The sequence below is a fragment of the Haliaeetus leucocephalus genome, unplaced genomic scaffold (genome assembly GCF_000737465.1).
Source record: "Haliaeetus leucocephalus isolate CR32 unplaced genomic scaffold, Haliaeetus_leucocephalus-4.0 Scaffold317, whole genome shotgun sequence".
NCBI lineage: Eukaryota > Metazoa > Chordata > Aves > Accipitriformes > Accipitridae > Haliaeetus > Haliaeetus leucocephalus.
This window is the reverse complement of record NW_010972753.1, coordinates 7,568,512-7,593,253: the sequence shown is the minus strand read 5'-3', so window position 1 is coordinate 7,593,253 and position 24,742 is coordinate 7,568,512. Positions and strand designations below refer to the sequence as shown.

Here is a 24,742-nt window from a genome sequence, read left to right as displayed (position 1 = left end):
TGCTGAACTGAAATGCTTCAGGGTTTAAAAAGGAATTTCAAAGTAACTCAATTTTTTAAAAAAACTGTAATTAAATATGGGTGCTATAATTTAGGTCTCGTGCATATTAATAGTTAAGTAGGTTTTATATATTAGTATGTCATAAAAGGTTTTCTTCAGAAAAACTTGAAAGCAATGGATGAGAGTCCTTCATGTTATCTGGAAAAAAAAGAAGTCTAGATGTAAATGTGGAAGCTGTGAAGTGACATGGCTGTAGCTGCATCATACTATATGTAAGAGTGTTCCTCTCTGTCTGCAGCAAATGGAGGGATTATAAGGTTTTAACACTGCCTCAAGAAATTGATGCTTTTTCTAATGTACCTGTTAAAATCTGGTATTGGAAAGCAATATGAAGAGAAATAATTATAAAAGGGGTGCAAGCTGTTTTCATTCTGATGAGATGAAATGAAATGGCATAGCTTTTTCTTTACGTATATATGTATCAGGGAATTAGACATCACTGGGAATGTTTAAGGGAGTGAGAAACTGGGCCCAATTCACACTTCAAAATAACATTTTACTGGATTGAGATTCATTGTCGATAGACGTTGATGATTAGTTGTTAGTTTTTTTTTTTCTTTCTTCTTTTTTTCCTCCTTCAAACAATTAGTCCTTAACAAATTTATCCTAAATTATCTGTGAATATATGACACTGTGGAGATGATGCAGTGTAGTTAGCATTTATGGCCATGGTCCTTGATAGTCTTAGTCACCGGTCAAGGTGGTCAGGCCTGAGACCTCTTTGATGAGGGAGGATGGAACCAAAGCTGTTGACTTCATTGTCATCCTGAAAATCAAGTTCTGTGTTCTTCCTTGAAACACCTTTTTCTGTGCTGTCATTTCAGTTGGCAGGGGGGGGATCAAAGGTACTGTGTAGAATTTTTGCTTTTAACTTCTTTATATTTCTGATATTTTATATACATATGTTTATATATTTTTTTTTTTAAATGTACATTCATGCAAGACTTAATCAAGGACCTCTGAGTACGAAGAATTTTATTGCAGGTATTTTAACGTTTATTTTTTCAGGAGAAACAGTGTAATTTGGGCCTAAATGAGCAATTGGGTCATGAAAGATACCTTTTCAAGATTGTCTATAGATTGCACTGGACATCAGTATAGTAGTTCAGTAATTAGTGCTTTGGATAGAATATACACAGTAATTCTTGGAATCCAGATGGGTCCAGTGATTTCATCCAGTTCATCAAAACTTGGAAAAAAATATTTAGAATAATAGAATCATAGAATACCTTAAGTTGGAATAGACCTATGAGGATCATTGAGTCCAACTCCCTGCTCCTCACAGGACTAGCTAAAACTAAGCCATATGACTAAAAGCGTCATCCAAATGCTCCTTGAACTCTGACAGGCTTGGTGCTGTGACCACTTCCCTGGGGAGCCTGTTCCAGTGACTGATCACCCCTCTCCATGAAGAACCTTTTCCTCATGTCCGATCTGAACTTCCCCTGATGGAGCTTCATTCCCTGTCCTCGTGTCCTATCACTGGTCACCAGAGAGAGGAGATCAACACCTCCCTCTCCGCTTCCCCCCTTGAGGAAGCCGTAGACTGCGATGAGGTCACCTCTCAGCCTTCTCTTCTCCAAGCTGAACAAAGTGACCTCAGCCACACCTGTAAGTCTTGCCCTTGAGGCCCTTCACCATCTTGGTCGCCCTCCTCTGGACACTAATAATTTGATGTCTGTCTTATACTGCGGTGCCCAAAACTGCACACAGTACTTGAAGTGGGGCCGCACCAGTGCAGTGTAGAGTGGGACAATCACCTCCCTCGACCAGTTAGCGATGCTGTGCCTGATGCACCCCAGGACACAGTTGGCCCTTTTGGCTGCCAAGGCACACTGTTGACTCATGTTCAGCTTGCCATCAACCCAAACCCCTAGATCTCTTTCTGCAGGGCTGCTTTCCAGCCTCTTGTCCCCCAGTTTGTACGTATAACCAGGATTACCCTGTCCCAAGTGCAGAATCTGGCACTTGCTCTTGTTAAATTTCATATAGCTGGTGATTGCCCACCTCTCTAGTCTATCCAGATCTCTCTGTAAGGCCTCTCTACCCTCAAAGGAGTCCACAGTTATTCCTAATTTCGTATCATCAGCAAACGTAATGTACATTTGATTCCTGTGTCCAGATCATTTATACAAACACTAAAGAGCACCTGCCCTAAAATTGAGCCCTGGGCCAACCCCACTAGTGACTGGCTGCCAGCCTGATGTAACCCCATTTTACTATAACTCTTGGAGTCTGACCCATCAGCCAATCGTTCACCCGTTTTATTATGGGCTTGTCTAGGTGTATGCAGGATGTTTTATCCAGAAGGATACTGTGAGAGACAGCATCAAAAGCTTTGCTAAAATCCCCAAACCCCACATCTACTGGCTTCCCTTGGGTCAACTAGATGGATGACCTTCGCGTAAAAGGAAATTAAGTTGTGAAACCATGCTGGCTATGACTAGTGACTGCACTGTCTCTCAAGTGTTTTTCAACAACTCCCAGAATAATGTTCTCCATAATTTTACCAGGCACTGAAGTGAGATTGACAGGGCTGTAATTACCAGGGCCTTCCTTCTTTCCCTTCTTGAAAATTGGGACATTTGCCAGTTTCCAGTCAACTGGGACCTCTCCAGACTCCCAAGAGCATGTGGAAGCTTCAACTTGCATTTTGTGTAAGGAAGCAAAGGAATTCCCTAAAACCTCAGCAAATCTGTTCTCTTGTGTGTTATACATTTATGCTAATGTATAATCTATTAAGCCTTTTCTAAATTAGAAAGCTGTTTGAGTTTGAAGTGGTTTTTTTTTATCATTTAACTTGAAATTGTTCTTTTTATAGTTCATGCTTAAAACCAGTTTTTCTTATTTCAGGTATTTGTTCTTCCACGTGTTTCTTCGTGTAGTATCACTGACCTGTTCAGCTTGGAAAGTGTGCAGAACATGCCAAGAATAAAATCAGAACCTTTATCCAGTAATATATATTCTCCTTATGAACGAACCATCCTCACCTGGTTGAATAAACATTATGAGGAGAATCGAAGAACTGTGTGGAAAGATTGTCAAAAAGGTGAAATAATTCTTTCACTATGCTCTTCCTTCCTAAAATACTCCTTTTTTAGACTTTTAAAATTGTTATTCATAGAGATACCATGACAACTTGCCACTGGAAGTATTTTGGGGGGGATAAGTTATTGCCTACCTGTACGTATTTCCTTTTCTTGTCTTTCTGTGTTCCAAGGTAAGTGTCTTTTGACTAGCACTGTTCATGAAATATCTTCTGTGTTCTGTGTGTTCTTATAGTTTCTAAATAGGCATAAAAGGTGAAATGTGGTGAACCTTCTCACTTCTTTCCATTAATGATCTCAGGAAGGGACTGCTAACAGTAATCACTTTCTCTTCATTTTGCTGTTAATAGTCGCATGCAGATGTTAGTATTTATGCTTATAATGGTGCATTTGAGAGCTAGCTTTTCAGAATTCTTAGAATAAATTTTGTATTGTCTTTATTCTAATGCCATTTAGGAAGGTAATGGAGACCAAGGTTCTAGATTATAAATCTTGTCCTACTTGCAAGGTCAGTTTGCCTCATGATCACTTGAGTAAGGTTAGACAAAATGACCTGTTCCATTTAAGATGGACCCAGGCAGTTCTGGTACTCAAATCTGATAAAGCTGTTCAACTGGTAGTAATTATTACTTCTATTGCCTTGTATCATTTCTCCCTTTTGCTACTTGACCCTAACTTCATTGTTTCTTTCAGCATTAATTTTGGATTGATAGTTAACACCAAGAAGGGGCAGTCTGATGATGATCAGGGAAGAACTCCAGAATGGCTCATAAGACACATATGGAAAACACTGTCTAGTGTCATTTTTGCCTTGAGTGATTTCTGACCTGTCTGAATTACGGGCAATCTATTTGCATATCATCTTCCACAAGTCTCATCTGGTCATATTCTCTACCTTCCATATGCTTTGAATATCCTCTTGCTTTTCTCATTTTACTGTATAGAAAGAAATTTTACTAGATATTCTCAGATGCGTTGAATAATTCTGCTGATAAGATTGAAAGGTCAGTCCATACCCCCTGCATCCAATAGAAATGGATTTCTAGCTGTCAACTCATAGTTTGCATCTGATCCTATGATTAACTCAGGGAGCTTCCCTAGCTAAAGTAACATGCCCTACAGTAAGTAGGTGTATTTGCAATGTACTCTTTTCTTATTATCTGTGTTTAGTGCCTGCTTTAGTGGAGCTGTCTTACAGGCGCAAGCACTCTACTCTGCTGTGTGTTAGACTCCCGTGTGTATAGATGACAACTTGCAGAGAGAATGGCTACCTACCTGGCCAGTGTTGTGGCTCACCATAAATGCTGCATGGATACATTCTTCAACCCCACCGTCTGTTCTCTTTATTGTAGCCTCTAGTAATACCTAGATGTTGAGGCATGACTAGCCTTGTTCTGGCCTGTGGGAACTTGGTGGGGAGAATATGTCTGTCAAAATGTGTCATATTGAACATTAAACTTGTACTTGAGTTACAATGTCTAAAGATGAGAGGAGTGAATCTGAACCATAAAGTGCAGATCTAGTGGACACTAGTGGGCAAAAAACCCCAAATGTCTCAATCCAAGTGGAATATCTACTGATGCTGCATTTTAAGGAGCCAATTATGGAAAGTGTTGTTTTTGTTGCCTAAGAGTATGTAATAAAATAGAATATTAAAATGAGTTTGTTTTTTTTAATGAGTTGTCATATGGTTATCAGCGATTGTAAAGTAGGGTTTTTGCAATTATTTAGTTCTAAAGGCTCCCCAAAATTGGCACCCAAAAAGAAAAATTTAGTTACAATATTGGGGTTCTCAGAAGATAATAATGACTTCTATTAAATCATGGTAATAGGACAGATAACTCAGTAGGTTAATGTATTCATTTGTGCAGACCAGGTTGTAGATTTGGCTCTGGGTCACAGGTGAAGATGAATTTTGTGGTTACTGCCAGGGGACATTTATCTGCATTACAGTTCTCTCTTACAATTTCACTTAATTATACTTTTCTGCTTTCAGAGAAGTGCAAGGTTGGAATGAGAAGGCAGAGATTACATATGCTATCTGTATGGGGGAAGTTACAGATACTGCCTTGCTATATCGACTTGTATATAGCTTTTTTGGTTCATGAGTTCTGTATTCTGTTTGCTAGGGGGCACACAGAAATAGCTTGGTATATGCACATGAGCATGCCCTTTTGTTTCTATTTCCGTTTCTCTCACAAAACTACACAAATGAGCATTGCTAAAGATACAATAATTAAAAAAAAAAAGAGAAAATTCTGACAAATGATGAAATTCACATTCTTAATCTTATACCTCTGCATTATAAAAGTTCTTAACTGGGCGATCTTATCCTGTTTTGTTTCACAGATGACTTACCTCAATATCTCTTTGAATCCTCTCATTTAGCCTTCACTTTCCTCTTAATTTTTTTCTTTTACTGCTGCAGAATTGGTGTCTGCTAGTATGCTGTTCTTTCTGCTAAATCAGGCAGAGAATCTGATGGCAAAGGACACAGAAAAGGCTGAGGTACTCAATGCTGCCTTTGCCTTGGTCTTTTCTGGTCAGACTGGCACTGAACTGTCCCAGGCCCTCGAGATGAATGGGAAAGTCTGGAGCAAGGCAGACTTTAGCCTTGGTGGAGGAGGATCAGATTAGGGAGCACTTAAACAAATTGGACAAACACAAGTCCATGGGACCCAATAAGATGTACCAACAAGTGCTGAGGGGACTGGCCAATGCCATTGTGAGGCCATGCTCAGTAACCTTGGAAAGGTCAGGACAACTGGGAGGAAGTTTGGACAAGGTTTGGAAGAAAGTAAATGCCATTGCTATCTGGAAGAAGGCGGCTCTGTGGAGCTACAGGCCGGTCAGCCTCATCTTGTTCCTTGGGATGGCAATGGAGTGAATAGTCTTTGAAACCATTTCCAAACATAAGAAGGACAAGAAATAGTTTTGGAGTAGTCAGCATGAATTTACAAAGGGGTATTCATGCTTGACGAACCTGATTGTCTTCCAGAATGACGTGACTAGCTCAGTGGACAGATAGAGAGCAGTGGATATTGTTTATCTCAACTTTGGCAAGGCTTTCAACAGCCTCCTGTAACATCCTCATAAACAAACTGATGAAGTACAGGGTAGATAAGAGGACTGAAATTAGGTTGAACTGCCAGGCTCAAAGGGTTATGGTCAGTGGCACAAAGTCCAGCTGGAGGCTGGTCGCCGGTGATGTACCTCAGGGGTCATTAGGCTGAATTTGTTTTTTAAGATTGTTCACTGGAGAAAAATTTATAGATCTCAGCAGATTTAATATTCTGATATGCTGTTGGTCCTTTAAATTTAATGATGTTAAGGTTAATAATCAAATTTATACTCAGATATGACATTTTTTATCATGTTAGCTTTAAATTAAGCATTTAAACAGGCTTTTTTCAGAGGAACAGTTAAAAGTGTCATAAGGAAAAACATCAGTCAAAGTATAGTAAATATTCATACAACCCAGCTGAAAGTCCCAAACATCCACATTTTTCTATTTTTGTTGTTATTTACTTAATATCACTAATTTTAAGAGAAGGATTTGTTCTTTTATTCTTGCTACAGTCCAGATCAGAGAGCAATTACCACTTTTTGCTTAACGTTTATGCGCCTGCATATTATCATCCAAACACTCTGCTTTGAATAAAGAATTAGCCCTGACTAGCAATATGTCTTGACTATGGAGCTGCTTTCAGCTCAAACTCATCTGTTGGGTGATCCATCCCTACTAAATAAATGAAGATCTATCCAGGCCACATTTCTTAGTCTTTCCTTTGATACGTAAGCTACTTAAAGTGAAATGTGACAGTAAGCCAAGCTTAAGTAACTGCAGTGCAGAGAGGTTTTAAATATATATCTTTATTACTTCCTTCTAAAGTTGAAGATAACTATGTCATTCATCAGAATGCTTCTCTTGCAAGAATTAAGATCTCAATAGCTTAGAGAGAACATTAGCAAGGAGTTTACTATCTCCACATCTTCTGCCCTTACTGCTGCTAAAAAATAAGTATGTTTTAAAAGCAGCTTGGCATATGTTTTGGGAGGGCAGCCTTGTAATATGTCTTATTGACTGTAAAATGGAAAGCAGTGTTGAAACTTGAGACCAAATGCTGTAAAACTGCAAAATGCAACTTTGCCTATTCTGCTGAGACCTTAATTATACATGAAATATAAGATTCAGTGCCCACTTAAGGCATTATATGGGCAATAGTAATGATAGGAAAGGAAGCATGAATTATTTGAATGTAATAAATTTTAAGTTTACCTTCTACCATTCCTTATCTTCATGTTTCTTTTCAACATTTCTCTCTGAAAGACTAACTACTAATAGTAAGAAAAAATAAGAGTCAGGAGAAACCCTTTAAAAGTTGCTAGAGTATTAGAATGCCATAATTCAAACCCTGTACTTCCTAAATAGAAAAAATTTTGCATGTTAGTGAATTAAATTGCCACCTGAGAAGCTGTATGTCTCTTCCTTATTATTTATGGTTCTTGCCATGGTGAAAAAGATAAATTATGTTTTGGGAAATAAGGAATTTTCTTGAATGTATCCCAGGAAGATCTTGAAAAGAGTAGGTAATTCTACATTTAATATAAAATTATATAATGATATGACAGCTAGTAAATTGAACAATATCTGAACAGTCAACCTAAATCTGAGATGTAAGAGCTGTATCCAGAGTAGATACATCTTCATTTTACTGGAAAATCTGCTTAGAATGGAAATTCTGCTCAAGATGAAAGAGAAGTGCTAATCCAGTGCCAATGCAGGTTTGTCTGAAAGTGTTATGCATAGTAACATCTCTCAAGATTCTTACTCTCAAGTAGGAAAGTTTTGGTTTTGATGCATTTTATTCACTTCACTGTAAGTGAGGTGGGTTTTTTTGTTGGTTTTATTTTTATTTTTTTTAATTTTGATATCAATTGAGCATGGCATCAGCAGTAAAAAGGTTGAGGAAGGAGAGATTTTAGTGTGAGAAGACATGGCTTCACAAAATTATATGAGAATTAAATAGAATTCTTGTTTGTTTTAAAACTGATTCTGTAGAACTTTTACTTAAGGTTGTTTCTAATATAGCAATTAAAAACCACACTCTTTTCTTTCCCTTGTTTTCATGATTTTTTCTTCCTCTCCCCTCTTGCTTCTTTCCCCAGTTTTTAGGAATGGTATTTATGGAGTCCATTGATTCCTCTTCTCAATTTGATAGTTCTTAGAGACAATTGAGAAACAAGAGTTAACGGATATTTTTTATCTTTGAAGGGTAGAAGGGAAGAATCTTATGTAATTTCACGTAAGATTTCTTTCAGTTAAAATAGCTGCAAAACAGGCTTTTCCCAAAGAATGAATCTTGCTTTTTACACACTTGATAAAAAGCTGAATTAAAGAAGGGGAAGTGACTATCTAATGAACTGCCATCATGAGTATCATAAGTCTGACTTCCAACAAAATATTATGAGAACCATTGCTCTTGAGTGATAAATCCTGGAAATTGTTTTCTGAAATATAAGTTAGCAAAGTTTTAAGCCATTTTTCTGTGTTATATTTCATGATTTGCACAGCAGAACACAAGAATGAAACATAATATATAAATAAGAAGTCTATTAACTAGGCTTTTGTGTCCTATTTGCCTTTCTTAGTCAACTTGAATGCTCTGTGTTTAAGAATTGCATTGTATCTTGTTCCCTTTAGCTGAAAAACCCACATGATTATATCAGGGTTTTATTCAACACAAAAGAGAAAAAGAATTATTTTCCTGAGTTTTAAGTTCATGTACAGTTGAGAAATAAGCAAAACTCCATGTTTAGTTTAACTTTTTAGATTTTTGGAGTAGTATAAAAATATTTGTTTTATACAGTTTTATTGTTTTTTACCAGCTGTCATTATGCAGCTTCAGGGAAATAAAAGTATGAAGAAGGATAGTCCTTGGAGCCCTATACTGAAAAGATTCAAAGTGTTCACGTTTGGAAAACTCTTTAAAAGATCTTTCAAAAACAAAAGCCCTAACTCTTCAGGCTGTGTATATTTGTGTATATATTTGTGCATATACATATATATGTGTGTGTAGATGTGTGTGTGCTTATATATAAAAATGTATATGTGCATATACATATATGCTGATCCTCAAACACCTAAATGACTTGAATAGGAATAATTGGGTAAATATTTAGGAAGAAATTTTGTTTCCTTACTTGCAGTACACTTTGAGATGCCTATACAGCTATCCTACTTTCAGCTAAACAAAGTGCTTCACAGCGTTTGTATGTTAATTGGAATAAATAAGCTTTCTGATTATTTGTGTAATTAATGCTACTTCTGCAGTGCATACCAAATATGTAGATTGAGTATGGTATAGCTGTAGATTTAGTAATACAATTTCAGATATATTATGAGGAGAAAACATAGTTCAGAATATGAAGATTGGAAAAGGTTCTCTTAATTCATTGTAACTACCAAACACTGAATTTCATTGAGAACAGTATTTAACTTTTTTTTTTGACTAAATAAGATGATGTGAGGATTACAGTATTCATTCTGAAGCCAGTATAGAAGCCAGTTATGCTGTAATGAATTGCTGTGATTTATTGCATTTTAAATCAAAGTAATCTATAAGCGAAATGCCATTGTAAAAAAAATAGTGTCAAAGATGACCTTTTAATCTATAGGCTTTTAGTACCATTTAGTGATTTTAAAACTAGTTCTCTTTGCAAATGGAAACTTTCTGTTGAAAAGCAACAAAATGGAGACTGGTATAAGGTAACATTCTTACGTGATGCATAAAAAACCTAAGGAATTTGTCAATTTAAGATATTATTTGAGATAAGAATCAACAAAAATAAAACAGAACTGTGTAGATAGTGGAAGACCGTTGGAAAATTTTATTAGGAGCAGAAAGGTTAATGTTCATGCCTGAGGGTAAAAGTCTTCTGCAACAGATGGGAATAAATGAGACATATCCCCAGCGTATTCGTTTTTATGTCATTGCCCCATGTGGTGTTTCTTGAATATTTCTGCTTAGAATTATTATGAATTGACAGTGGTATTAAATCAGTCTGTTCCTGATATTTCAGGAGTTCTTAGAATAATTACCAGTTTTGATGAGCAAGGATTGTAGCATCCTGCCTGAAGTAGGAACTGTAGTTTGCCTACGAGTCTCTAATAAAAGATTTCTTGTTTTCCATGTTAAGATAAACATAGCCTCACATGCTGTATGTGCTGAAGGTACGTACATTATCATTCTGTTAATCCTAAATACATTTTAGGAAAAACATAATATCCTTTTTCAAAAAGTATTCAAAGGCATATTTCCTTTGACCTTTCTTATGCTCTGTATTGTATACTTCAGTACCATCATTTTAAACCTTGTCCTGGTTCTAATGTCAGCACTTACAGAAAAAGTTATTGCTACATATTTCTTCTGTAAATGTTTGCATTATTCAGTACCAGACTTAAGCTATTGAAACAGGACTATAGGCGTTATTATAGCTATAGATTAGTTCCACCTCCAGAGATTTTGAGATCCCAGAATAGGAAGTTGTTATATAATATTATAAACCATTATTACTGCAGTAATTTACATTAAAAAGTACATACTGTGATAGTTTACAGGTCTATCTAGCTCAATATTCTACCTCCAACAGAAGATGCTTAGAGATCAGTAACAGTGCAAACATATGGCAATACTTTCTTTATGCATACTGTGAGACTTCCTGATCTGAAATTCAAGACTACTTGAGGTGGAAGTGGTACTTCTGTAAGGTTGTACTAGGGTTTTATTCTGTGAATTTGTTTAATTGTATTTTGAACCTGTGCAAACTCCTAGCATCACACCATTCTGAAGCAATAGGTAGGTTTAAAATCTGTACTGTATGTAAAATATTGTGTTTTGAGCTTGCTGCTTAATACTGTAATTTGGTACTTCCTTTACTGACAAACTTGTGTATTCCACTGAGCCATTTAACAATAATGTCTGGTTCCCATTCTGAATATCACACCTACTTATATAGACTGCTTTCACATCACCATTCAATTGTTAATTTTCCTTTGTAGTTCCATAGTCTAATTTATTAATTTCTTATGAAGTGCAATTTCATACCTTAGATCATTAAAGGTCATAAATTGCAAGATTTTTATGTGAATGTATTAGGTTTATTTGGAAACTCTTTTAGAATATTAGCCTAATCCTATATATTTTTTCCTCTGCTTTTCAGTAACTCAGAATTTGAAAAAATTGCTTGTGGCTATATAACAGGAGATTTATCATTTGTGAAGATGTCTGTTGTGCCTCCTTAGACATAGATCAGTTGATTTTGCAACTGATAGCAAAGATTTAACTTTTTTATTGCTTGTGAAAACAGTAGAACAGCTTCACAAGAAATACAGTACTTTCTTTAAAGATTTATTGCTATTCTTACTTTTTTATATAAAATAACTCTTAAACTTAGTAGATTAAACCAAGTCTGATCCTTTAAGAATTTTAATGCTTGGTATAAGACCATTTTGTTCTTTCTGCATGGTCTTCTTATCCAGATAATACCAATACATCAATCATACTTCTGTGTTACAACTTTTTTTCCTTTTCTATTGGAATTTTTATTTTAAGATTAATGATAATTTTTCATGGTTATTTTTTTCCAGAGTGAAAGTAATGTGGTGTGTGTGGTGGAAGAGTTGTTTAAGTGTACTATTTTTGGGGGAGGGCTAAACAGTATTCTCCTACCAGAAAGAAGATCATGATTTTGTCTTGCTAACAATTTTGTACTTTTTTTTTTTTTGTGGGACTGATGCCAAAGAATACCTTCATCTATCTATTTAAAATAAGATTGGATATCGTTTCTTCCTGGTTTTCAGAAGAGGGGCCAACAGCTTTAAAGATTTCATTTTCACTGTTAGTAGTGAGATGTGTCAGCTATTTCAAAATGGTGAAATATTTGACTTCAGAGATTGCTGGGAACTCTTGATCCAACTACCCATTTTTCAGGGGTGTTTCTTTGAATTAAAACACTACCATCTTCAAAGAGATACTTTGTTACCAGCTTACTTTAGTAAGCCAGTGAGATAAAGCATACTGATGGACTGGTTAATAAAAGCGAAACTTGAAAAAAACCCACAGTAAAGCACAGAAAGTAGGAAAGGGAGAAAGAGAACAGAAATAAGCTGTTTCATTCTTGTGTGCAAATACTAAACTGACTATACCTGTAGTGTACTGGACAGGTATTTGCCTAGACTGTTACAAAAACCTCTGGAAAAGCAGAATCCATAGTCCACTTTAGGTTAACATCTGCCAGTATTTCCCACTCATTTCCATTTGAAAGAGTTTCCTATTGTCTAACATAACCCCAAATTTCCCCTGCTAGAGTTTAAGTCCATCCTTTTCCTTCTGAAATATGGGGTGCAGTGGATCTTCTTTGCTTTTCTAGTAACTTTATACATATTTGCAAATCATTATGTTCTGCTTCAGTTAGTCCCTCTCCCCGCTCTTGGCAAAACAATTCCATTCTTTCAGTCTTTCTGTGTATTCAGCTTGTTCGTTTTCTGGTAAACTCTCTTAGTTGATCCATGGCTTTCTTGAAGTTTGGTGCCAATTACTGGTTTTATACCAGGTGGGACTTTACTAGATCTGAATAGAAATTAATGGATCATTCTACCTGCTTTAAGATACAACTCTCCTATTTATGCATCCTAGCAAAGTATTTGCTTTTTCTGCAACAGTATGAGATTTGCTGTTGTCTCTGGATTCTTTTCTGCAGAATTTCCATCTATCCAATTTTCCATCTAGTACTTGTGTAATGAATTATTCTTAATTAAGTGCAGGACACTTCAGGCATCATTATTGGATTTCATCCCATTTGTTTCAGATCATTACTCCAATTCCTCAAGAGCTTAAATTATAGTCTTTTCCTCATGAGTACTTGCAACCCATTCTTCTTCCCAGAGTCAATTCTTTCACCTGCTTGATATCACCTCCAGATTGGACTAAGGTAGATTTATGCTATTTTCCAAGTTGCAAATGAATATATTGAAGAGTATACAATCTAGGACTTTGCAGTTTGATCTGTGGACAGCTGATAGTTAGGCTTACTGTTTTTCAGTGAGCTTTGTGCTCCACCTAACAGTACCTTTTTTCTCATCCCACAAAAAAAAGGATCTTTCCCTATAGAGTATGGTTGGGTTTCTTTCTGAATGTCTACTTTTTTTATGTGTCATGTCATAAGAAGTCCTGTACAGAATTGTTTCTAAATAATTCTTTTTGACCTGTACTTCAAATGCAGTTTTGGATCGCTAACAGAAGACTTGATTCCTCTGTAATTTTTTTTCCTTTCAAATCAGCAAAAGATAATCCTGAAGCTGTACCAAGTACTTCCTCACAAAGTACTTGGTAATGAAAAACACTTTTGGTTTTGATGTTTTCTGGAAAGGGTACTTTTTTTTTTTTTGGATAATTTTGAATTAAATAATTTGGGGACCTTCTTTTCAAATAGTATAAATATACCAAGTCATTAATATGTTGTAGTGATCCTGACTGCAAGATCACTGTATACAAAGGAGGTAAGTGATCCACATAACAGTTAAGTTGAGAAGGTGCAGGCCTGTGCTGCGCTGTGCATATCGCTTGGCTACAGCACAAATTTAGCCAGCTAATTGTAACAGAGGAGCCTGTATGCAGCTCCCACTTGTGTCCCCCTGTCTTTAACTAAAACCACAGCACCAAGTTCTCACGTGAACAATCTTTTCATCTGATGGTAGAAATGATTAGCAGAATTGGTTTATTTAACAAAATCCTGTAGGAGCTAACCCTCCAACAGACTGCGTCTGTACAGTGTGCTGCATCCTGACTGGAGGTCAGTTCCAGGGCTGCACAGCTTGGGGTTCCCAGTGGCTGAAAGGATCATAAGGTTATTTATAATAACCTCTTTTTCCCTATAGCATTAACTCCAATAATTGGCAGTGATACTTTATGAAATATTAGTGTCTGTCTTAGCGGGATCCTAGTGAACCAGCACCCCCTGGTGCAAAGCATATGCACATCAAAGTTTTACTTCTGGAAATTTGTGAACAATCTTGGAAATTTCTGTAAGAATTTAACTCTTCTATGACATATAAAGTCACAGTTTGATAAAATTCTCTTGTGTGTTAGTTATTTTATGAAAGCAAGTACTTAAAGATTAGTCATTCCTGGCATTAATTTTTATTTGAGATTACAATTTGATATATTTACTTTGCATTAATATAGGATTCCATCTGAATGCACTTCCTACTTAATGATTTGCCCCATGGTTATTTTATTTCTTCTATTTGGTTCTTGAATAGTTTATCTCTTAAAGTTAGTCTAAAGCATAAAGTTTACTGCACCGTAGAACAATTTTATAAGCTTACAACTAATCTGTTTGGTACAGATGAGTAGTTCTACAACCAACTTTATTCCTGTAGCTGGTAATAGCTACTTATTCGCGAATTTGATTTAACTGTACTTCTTAGGGGACCAGTTGAAGTTACTTGAGCTGATGTTGATAAATTATGATCTGACATTAGCAGCAGCATCTCTTGCTACTTTTTCCCTGTCACTAATTACAATTTTGCAATCACACTTAATATCAAACTAAAGTAGGTGGATAAAGGCAATCGATGAGATATAAACTCAAGTAAAATAAGTTCTAGTAAAAGAAAACCGTTCTGAAGATTCATAGTGTCTTCAACACTATGTGGAATGTTTACCACTGTTTCAGTTTAAGATCAGGATTTTTTTTTCCAGTTTGAATGTTTTTTGGATTTGTGGCCTGGCTTTTGGACAATAACTTGCTTGGTTGCATCAGCCTGGCTGATGTCTGAAGGTACTTAGGAATGAATAAGGTTACCTTAAGAAATTTAATGATTTTCAATATACAACAGCCTACTTTCTGTCTTAGTCAGTATGGTTTTGATAGTTGTTATTCATAGGGTACATAACATACCCCAAAATACTATCTCAAGTTTAAAACCCTTAGTAACACTGATTGAAGTGTTACATCTATAACATAGTGTTATCTAGTTTGTGAGAGCAAAAGATTCAGCGTCATTGATGACTAAATGAGACCATTGTATTCCAAACGCATAGAGAATCTATGCTTTTCTCTTTCTTGAACTTTCATTTAGTTAATGGTATTCCTTCTGTAAAGGTAGAGACCTGTAAAATATACATGACTTGTGCCCCTGCTTTCAAGTGTTTGGTCTTGCAGAATGAAGCTCTTAATAAGGACAGATTGAAATAAAGGTCTGAAACGTGTAACCTGGTGAAACATTTTATGCTTCTGTTCATTTAAACTATTGCTATGTCAAGTACTGGTGTCTCCAAATTCTTTTGCTAATGAAGATACTGGGCTGTTCTGAACGTCATTATATTACTATCATTAACAGTTCAGTGTTACAAACATTTTTTATCTTTTAATGGTAACATTTTTGAAAGAAAAGAACATTTCTTTATATTATAACATTAAGATATTTATGTGTTTATAATATGTAGGAGATTTTTGATCATCCCAGATTCTGTAGCATATTGGTGGTTTTTATTCAACTTATGAAGCTTCAAACTTGGTAAGCAATACACTCTCTGGATGTATAGTGAAATAAAAGCTATATAATTTGTCCTGTATGAGAAAGCATGATCCCAGTCTATCTGAAAACCTTGCCAGTGGCTGAAATCCAGTGTTTCCTAAATTTGGGAGCTTGGACCTGAGACGGTAATGAAAACAAAGAAAATTAAGAAGTAGGTATTTTTGTAGTAGAAGTTGGAAGAAACTGCAAATAATACAACAGAGAAGTCATGACTCAGTACTTGAATATTTGTGACAAGATTGCTCTCCTTAAAAAAGGATCTTATTTTCTGTGTTCATGCTTCACATTTACTGGCAAAATACCGGTAATTGGGTATAGACAGTGATTTAAAACATTTAGTTTTTGGTATGTCAGTAACTTTTTGTAGGGAGTATCTCACGTTGAGAGTTTTCAAACGACTGTATTCTCCTATGGTTTATTATGATGCTTAAGAGCAAAAGTCTGTTGTTCAAATGCTGTGTTAAATATTTAAGACATGGAATGCTTCAGATAAGAAATGCTAATAAATAAACGGTATTTACTTTCTTAATAATCAGTTTTATTTTAAATAAAAACACTAGAAATATAAAAAAACAATCTAACCTTGCGAGGCATAGGCCTTTACCATACAATTGTAGAAGTAGTGATCTATGTTGCAGGAATTGAGCTGTTAGCTTTCATTTATATTGCATTTGTGCCAAATAATTTAATGTGACCTTAAAGAAAATCAATAACCTTTTCCTTCTTATGTGCTTAAACATTGCAACTTTAAAGGATTCATGCATATTTTCATGAGTTTCAGTACCCCTATGAGTGTTATGCCTATAAAAAGAAATATAATTTACATGTTTAGGTTCCTAATCTGTGAGGTTAAGTTTAGCTTACCTGCTTTCCCATCAGTTGTGATGAATACTCTTGCATGCTGTATCAGAGTGTATGAATAATAGTTACAATATTCTAGGTGAGATTTTTCCTGTTTTCAGCAATGGCTCTGGAAGAGAATTATACCTGGGAAATTCTACATGTGAACAGATTTTTCCTTTTTCTATTCTTTCTTCTATTCAGTCATTTCAAATAGTCATCATATCAAGAATAAAATTAGGCATCTAAGGGGAGAAGAGTCTAATTCATCTTGCTCTGTTTTTAAATCAGGTGAAGTACCACCAATGAGATGGATAGTAAATTTTGACCGAGATCTTCTAGATGGCCTGGTATTGGCAGCACAGCTGGCAGCTTATTGTCCATATTTGGTAAGGACTTTTCTTAATATTGTGCAAGTTTTATACCGTTTGTTAATGTAAGTGGGCTTATTCAGGCCTTATTTTCATTTGGAACTGTTGGCTTACGTGGTTTTTAATAAAGAAAAAACCGCCAAAGTTTAGCAAGTCTAGAGTGTTTATATCAGTATTAATTTTTCTTTTCTCTGGGTATATTCTTAATAGGGAATTTTAGTTCAAAATTTAGATCTTATGGATTGCTGAAGGAGTGAAAATACAAACATAGTCCTTTTGCTTAGTGGAACATCAAGAGTTTTGATTTCTCTGTCTTCTCTAGATTGCTACTCACTTTGTAAGGATGTATACTACTCCAAGAACTCCTGAACAGTTTCTGCACAACTGTTTGATACTTGTGAATGCTATGCATGCTGTCAGTCTGGCTATAGACATAAAGGTAAATGATTTTACACTAGTGGTTCTAATATACTTTTAAATGTATTTTTTTTTTTTTTACTTTTATGATAGTAATATTGTATTTCAAATTAAAGTGAGATTTTAGTGAAGCAGTTTTGTTTCATGATGTGGTACTGTATGATGGAAACCAAAATACCGCTTCATATAAATACACTTAATTACAAGTAATTTCCATAATTCCTTGCTTTGTGGAATTGCATGTATCTAACTAGCTGAACATAAGATTAATTTAGTTCAGATTCTAGCATTGTAAATCACACAATGAAAACCTGAATGGAATTTATTATTAGCGTTCTAAAGCAATTTAGGAAAAATATGTTTAAGAACAAACATAATGCACTTCAACATAAAAAGGAGTGGTAAAAAAAATATATGAATGTCTGGTGACACTTATGTGCATCTATCTAATCACAAAGGCCCACAAGGGTTCTGTCCCGGGTTTGTTGCACACAGAAGTCAGTAGTTTAGGACTGCTGGTGAGAGTAACACTGTAAGCTGTCAGCTTCTGACATCCTTTTTTGGCAGGAATGTGGTGGTGTTGATGTTAGTTTCTTCTTCAATCTAGTGTTCACTTTGGATCACATTTATATGCTTAGTAACATGATTTATATTGCTGTCTTTTTTCATCGTCCTGCAGCTCCAAATTTTCTATGTATGGTGCCCTTTACATATGTTGGATATTATTTCTTTGTTCTTTTTGTTGCCCCTAAAACCAGTTTTCTCCTGCTTCAAGTCTGCATTTCTTTAACTCACCATTTGCGAGTTATTTGTAGCTGTGGGTTCTGGTGGTAACATACAAAGATAAGAGTAAAACAAGTCAGTAACAGAGTCCTGATCGATTAAAAAAGTTGCTGTCACAGCTAAACCAAGTAAAGCAAAGCTCTATGAGCTGCTCAACAAGACTTGACAAAGGCTTGTCAAACCCCAGTGCTGAGGCCCTGTAAATTCAGTACAAGTAGAAAGCCTGTTAATAGCAATGGCAAGGGTGTATTTCAAGGTTACGTGCTCACAGGGATTCATGCTGTTATCTTCCATGTGCTGGTTGCGTGTGTTAGTTACCAAACTGTTACTTATCTAAAATAGCAGATTCCCTCTTATTTTCCTTTTCTGCTTTGCTCGCTGAGCCATTAACAATCCTGTCCTTACCAAAACTAGTAAAAACTGTTTGATGTCGCATCATTCTCTTAAGAATTTGCAGAGTGATGCAGCTTCCGTCATGAGCAAAGTGAATGTCAGGGACTGTGATGGGCTGGGGTGGGTGTGGAGCATGTTGAGCTGGTTAGAAGACCAGAAGAGGATACAGTAGAATAGACATAGTATTCATCAGTGTATGAGGAAACTTTCCAAAGGTATTAATAGTATTAGGAATCAGATGTAGAGGTGTGCTGTGAACAAAGTAGTATGAAAGAAAGCTCAGTTACAACTTTTTTTCCCCTTTCCATTCAATTGTGTTATGATTACAGGGAAAAATTCACCCTGCTATTTCTTGTTGTATCAGCTACTGTCTTGCTCCCACATCCTGATACAGATATGCTGTTATAAATTGCTTTGCTGTGACAGGCTAAACCGAGAAAATCTACTGGTTCGTATACTTGTGACTGACAGGAAACATAAAAAGATAATCTAGTTATAATCCTCAAAATTAAGGCATATTTTGCCTCAGCTTTTAATGAGAAAAACAGGCAGTTTAGGACATGAAGGCAGAGGCTGGATGCCGGATATGCAGAAGGAGTTAACCACATTAAAGGTGGAAGCAGGACTCCAGGATATTCTCTTTAATGCACTTAGTGTGTTTTAAGACTACGATGTTTACAATACTACAATATTATTAGTTCAGCGTATTGTTGAGGTATTGGTCTTTTTTTAGATGGGAAAGTCCATCTCCATACAGACTAGGAATTTTAACAAAGCTATGTAATCAGTCAACACCAGGAAAAGGAACAGATCTTGGATCTTCAAGGTCTGTATTTTAATTTTAGCTAAGACATGTTCTACAAACAAAATATTGTGGAAAGTAAAAAAAAAAAAAAGTAAAGGATACTTTTTGCCTAGATTTATTGGAATTCATATTTCTAAGACTATTGTAGAAATTTCTTAAGCTTCTTGTTCTTCAGCAATAAAAGCAGAAAAATACATGAATCCTGTTGCTGGACTATCCTATTTTGTTTTTTTCTCTCATAGTCTTGTCTCTTAAATTTAGCAGGCTAAAATGTTCCAACAGTATTGGCAAAGTTCTTGACTATCAGGCAATCACTGCTTCTGAACTTTCAGGACAGCTTTGCATTAATTAACGCAAGGATGGTGGTGACAGCACAAGCTGAGACACTTTTTAGGTCTGGAATAGATGGCACTTTCAGTCACTTTAAAAATCTAAGATTCTATAATAATAAAGTTCAACTGTCTGGAATACTTCAGCTGCAAGTTTAAATGATACCTCTAACAGAGTTCAAGGCTTTTAAATCCTTTTAAGGATTAAGGTATAGGCTTAAGATGGAGTACTTTGGGCAAGAAATTCTTTGTTTCCACTTTCAAATCGTGACTGACAGTTCAACCCTGGAGTATTAATGGTGTCTTTCTATGTATTTTTTCTTTGTGTTTGATATTTTAAAGTTCTAAAACACTTTGATTTAAAGAAGATCCAATTGAAAGCCCAAAATAAAATATTGCAAGATAGGATGGTGGATAACAGTGATATGGAGGGAATGTACATGACAAGGATAGATTAGGAGGGAAGATGCAGTGATTGGGGATAGCCAGTAGAGGAACTCATTTTGCTGCTGACTGATTTAAAATTGGGGTCAACAATACTGACAGTTATAGTTGGGACCAAGTAAAAGGGAGGATATTTTCAGACAAGCTGTAGAAGATGATGTGAGTAAAGTCAGAGAGAGTTAAGAAGCTGAAAATGAATGTGGCTGTTTTGTTGAAATGAACGGGGGAATTCAGCGTTGCTGTGGAGTAGAAAGCAGTGAAACTGGGCAATAACACGGCCATATAAGCAGGAGAGGAGGGTAGATGGTAACCCCAAGACTTGAGTCTGAAATGAAGGAGGGTAAGAAGATGCTGTCAGCAGCCAGTGGAGAAGAGGAAAGAAATGCAACAACACAGCATTTTTTGAATTTCCAGTATATATCCAGTAAGGATTTTTACTTGAGGTAGTCTATACATTATTGTATGCACTCAGAAAGGTAACTTCCTGGCCGTCACTTAATGCTTTAGTCGTATTTTTGTTGTAATCATCTCTAAAGATGATTAACACTTTTTTGTCTTCAGTTCTCTGTACTTTAGTAAGGAGCTATTAGCTTGGTAAATATGACAACTTCTTGACAAAAGTAATTTTAAGGAAAAAGGATTTCTTTCTTAATTCTTAGTTATTTGACTAATATTTGTATGACACTGCAAATACACAGATAGAACTCTGTATCTGTCTATCCACCAATCTATAATGTAAATGCAAATACCTTGGTTTGCCTGAGATAGAAATCTAATATTGATGTGCAGTCTTAAATTCAGAAAATAGAAGAGTGAAAGAATTAGAAATCACTTTTATCTCTTAGAGTGGCAATTGTCTTCTCATACGTATCTTTCCTAGGGTATTCTGGAAAAATACTTGAAGTGGGTTGTAAAGGACTGAATCTTCCTAAGCATCCGTATAAAAGCGGTTGCAACAACCGTTTCCTTTGATATGTAAGCATGATAAATCAGAGCATTAGATAAAGAACATTTGGCTGGAATTCAGCTTATTGATAATATTGTGCAAAACATTAGATACTGTCCCACACAACATCCTTGCCTCTAAAATGGAAAGACATGGATTTGATGGTGGACAACTCAGTGGATAAGGAGTTGGTTGAATGGTCACACTGGAAGAGTTGCAGTCAATGGCTCAATGCCCAGGTGGACACCAGTGACGAGTGGTGTCCCTCAGGAGTCTGTATTGGGACGAGTATTATTTAACGTCTTTGACGGGGACATGGACAGTGGGATTGAGTGCACCCTCAGCAAGTTTGTGGATGACACCAAGCTGAGTGGTGCGGTTGATGCTCTAGAGGGAAGAGATGCCATCCAGAGGGACCTTGACAGGCTTGAGAGTTGGGCCTGTGCCAACCTCTTGAAGTTCTGCAGGGCCAAATGTAAGGTCCTGCACATGGGTCGGGGCAATCCCAAACATGGATACAGGCTGTGCGATAAGTGGATTGAGAGAAGCCCTGTGGAGAAGGAATTGGGGATATTAATGGATGAAAAACTGAACATAAGCCAGCAATGTGCGCTTGCAGACCAGAAAGCCAACTGTATCCTGGGCTGTATCAAAAGAAGTGTGACCAGCAGGTTGAGGGAGGTGATGCTCTCCTGCTACTCCACTCTGTGAGACCCCACCTGCAGTACTGTGTTCAGCTCTGGGGCCCCAGCATAAGAAAGACATGGACCTGTTGGAGCAGGTCCAGAGGAGGGCCATGAAGATGATCAGGGGGCTGGAGCACCTCCCCTGTGAAGACAGGCTGAGAGAGTTCGGGTTGTTCAGCCTGGAGAAGAGAAGGCTCCAGGGAGACCTTATAGCAGCCTTCCAGTACCTAAAGGGGGCCTACAGGAAAGCTGGAGAGGGATTCATTATCAGGGAGTGTAGTGATATGGTGAGGGGTAATGGTTTTAAACTGAAAGAAGGTAGATTTAGATTAGATGTAAGGAAGAAGTTCTTTACTGTGAGGGTGGTGAGGCACTGGAACAGGTTGCCCAGAGAAGTTGTGGATGCCCCATCCCTGGCAGTGTTCAAGGCCAGGTTGGATGAGGCTTTGAGCAACCTGGTCTAGTGGAAGGTGTCCCTGCCCATGGCAGGGGGGTTGGAACTAGGTGATCTTTAAGGTCCCTTCCAACCCAAACCATTCTATGATTCTATTCTATGATTCACTGGCATGATGAGATCTATTGAAACATATGCAACTGCAACAAACAAGTGATCTGTTTAGGCATGTTAAGTTTTAAGTTCACCTAAATTATACCCTTGGGCACCTCATAAACATGTTGTAGAAATGAAAGAAAAAGAAAGCGTATGTTTCAAAATTGGTGGTGCTTTTTACTTCCATCAGAGCAACTGAAAATTAGTTCGACCTGATAATGATCTCACCTGGGATATTTCTGAAGAGAAAATGTACAAGTCTGCGATAGCTATAGTCTTTTAAAAAGGATATTCATATATGTGTACAGTAGAAACATAAAAAATATAGACTTTTAAGCTTAGACACTAAAATTACTGCTTGATCTTTTTCCAGACTTGCTTTTCTATTGTCACATTGACTTCTAGCTTACTGAAAACTTCTCTGCTGCACTTGTATAAGCAAAGCCTACATAAAATTAGGAACCTCCTTTTGTTCACAAACAGCATTGTTTCCTATATGTTTACATTTTAAGTTCAATGTTTAAGCCTTACAAATCTGGAAATAACTAGTAAAGATTAAATGTATGGCTTTCTGTTTCTGAAATTTTAAGATAGTATTTTTATTACCTTCTGTTTATTTAATATTTTTGCCATAATTTTCAGTAGTCATTTGCAATTGTTTATTTAAATTGGTCACCTAGGTAACATTTTGTGGCCAGTGATTGCAAGCATTTTCTTTTCTAGTTATTTGTGTCCTGCTAGAAGCTGTTTTTTGGTATAGGATGTCTATTTTTATCATTGCTTTGTAGGCTTTGTAGTGGGGAAAGCCTTGCATGATTTTTGCATCCATTGAATAGTTTGTTTCATGACTTTATTCAACTAATAATTACATGTTCAGAAAAATGGAGAGTGTTATTGCCACAAGAGGTGGTTCAGAGATCTACTACTTCCTGATATCTTTTAATAAAGTTTTTCTTTCTTCTTTTCTGTCTGTCAGACCTATTTTCACAAAATCAAGAGGCATTACTTGTAAGCAGTTACAAACTGTTTTCTGAGCAGTAGTACCAGCAGTACTAAAGACCAGGCTTTAGTAATATACAGATGATTGAAAATGTGGAGAATTGATTATGGAATTAACAGCACAGAGCTGATAGTGTTATAACAGTTAAATAACTTTTTTTTTGCAATAGAACCAATCTACTAGGCCTTGAATTTCTTGTCCAGTTTTGACATAGTTCTAACTTGGAATATTTAGAATTTGAAGTATAATGATTTATCCAGTTTGTCAGCTTCACCATTTTCTTTAACTAGGCAACATTAGAACACAAATAAAAAGCTAACAAGCAATCACCTAACTCTTCCAGAAACATGAGAGGCTTTTTCATATTTTGAGAAACTTTGTTATAGATACAATTTAAGGCATAAATCTGTTAAACTTTATTAATTGCTATTGTTTGCTAACACAATTTTTTAAAGCAAATAATGTATATAGAATATGTGAATTTTCTGCTGAATGTTGTTATGAAGTACACCGATTTTTTTTTTTTTTTTTTTTATTTTTTAGAGTAGTAGATTACTGTCACAAATGCAGTTTTATGAATTCAGCACAGGATAAAACCGAATAATGTTTTCTGAGGGAATAAGTTCTGATCTAAGTGGAAATGAGTAGAAGTAGGTGGCAAAAGAAAGTTAGGCTTCAACAGATAATCTACTCTGGCATCTTTGCTATCTTAAATGAAAATGCAGTAAAGATGAACAGTAGAGGTGTAAAACCACAGCTATATTGGAATAACTTCTACAAATAGTTGTTAACATTCAATAGCCATTACTGAGATAAGTGAATGGAAAACATCAGAATATTTTTCAGACTTCAGGTTTAAAGCTTTTGGCAGGCAAGAAGCTTTTTTACTTTGCATAGTAAGTGCATCCTAACATTCCAACTTTAAAAAACAGTGGTGATAGAAATACATAGAAATACAAGATGAAGCATATGATTACATCAGTGCATGAAGAGTATATGAAAGGAATCTTAAGAATTATGAGGATAAGCATTATCTAGGGAACTATGGAGAGTGACAGGGAAACTTCCTATCAGTGCCCAGTGATATACTTGCTCTCTTGAAGGTTAGACAAGGAGCTGTGCTAGAACTGCTGGGAGCAGGATGCAATGCTTGGCTGGGCACAGGGCAAGAAAAGAGGGAGGAAGCAATCAGTAACTCTTCCTGCCTTTATACTTTATGGTGTCAATGGATTTGCCACCAGGGAGCTCCAGTTCTGCCTTTGCTATGGAATCTCCTGCCTGTCTCTGACTTAATAAAATAGACAGGAAATTTAGAAAACTTAGAGGTTACCTAGTGAGATTTAATGCAAGATGAATTTAATATGTATATAGGTAAAAATGTGGTAAGGCTTGTCTGTTCTAATATATCTTGACAGGTTTCTCCTTCCTGTTGTACCAAACAAAACAAAAATTCATATTCCTTATAGT

At 36.1% G+C, this 24,742-nt stretch overlaps 1 protein-coding gene across 1 annotated transcript in view; it reads left to right on the top strand.

Annotated features, from left to right (window-relative positions):
• Window positions 1-24,742, top strand: part of CHDC2 (calponin homology domain containing 2) — a 78,726-nt gene that overhangs the window by 34,608 nt on the left and 19,376 nt on the right. Inside the window, exons 8-10 of the mRNA XM_010571384.1 lie at window positions 2,914-3,109; window positions 16,843-16,940; window positions 17,245-17,361. Coding sequence (XP_010569686.1) covers window positions 2,914-3,109; window positions 16,843-16,940; window positions 17,245-17,361 — 411 coding nt within the window. The remainder of the gene's footprint in view (window positions 1-2,913; window positions 3,110-16,842; window positions 16,941-17,244; window positions 17,362-24,742) is intronic.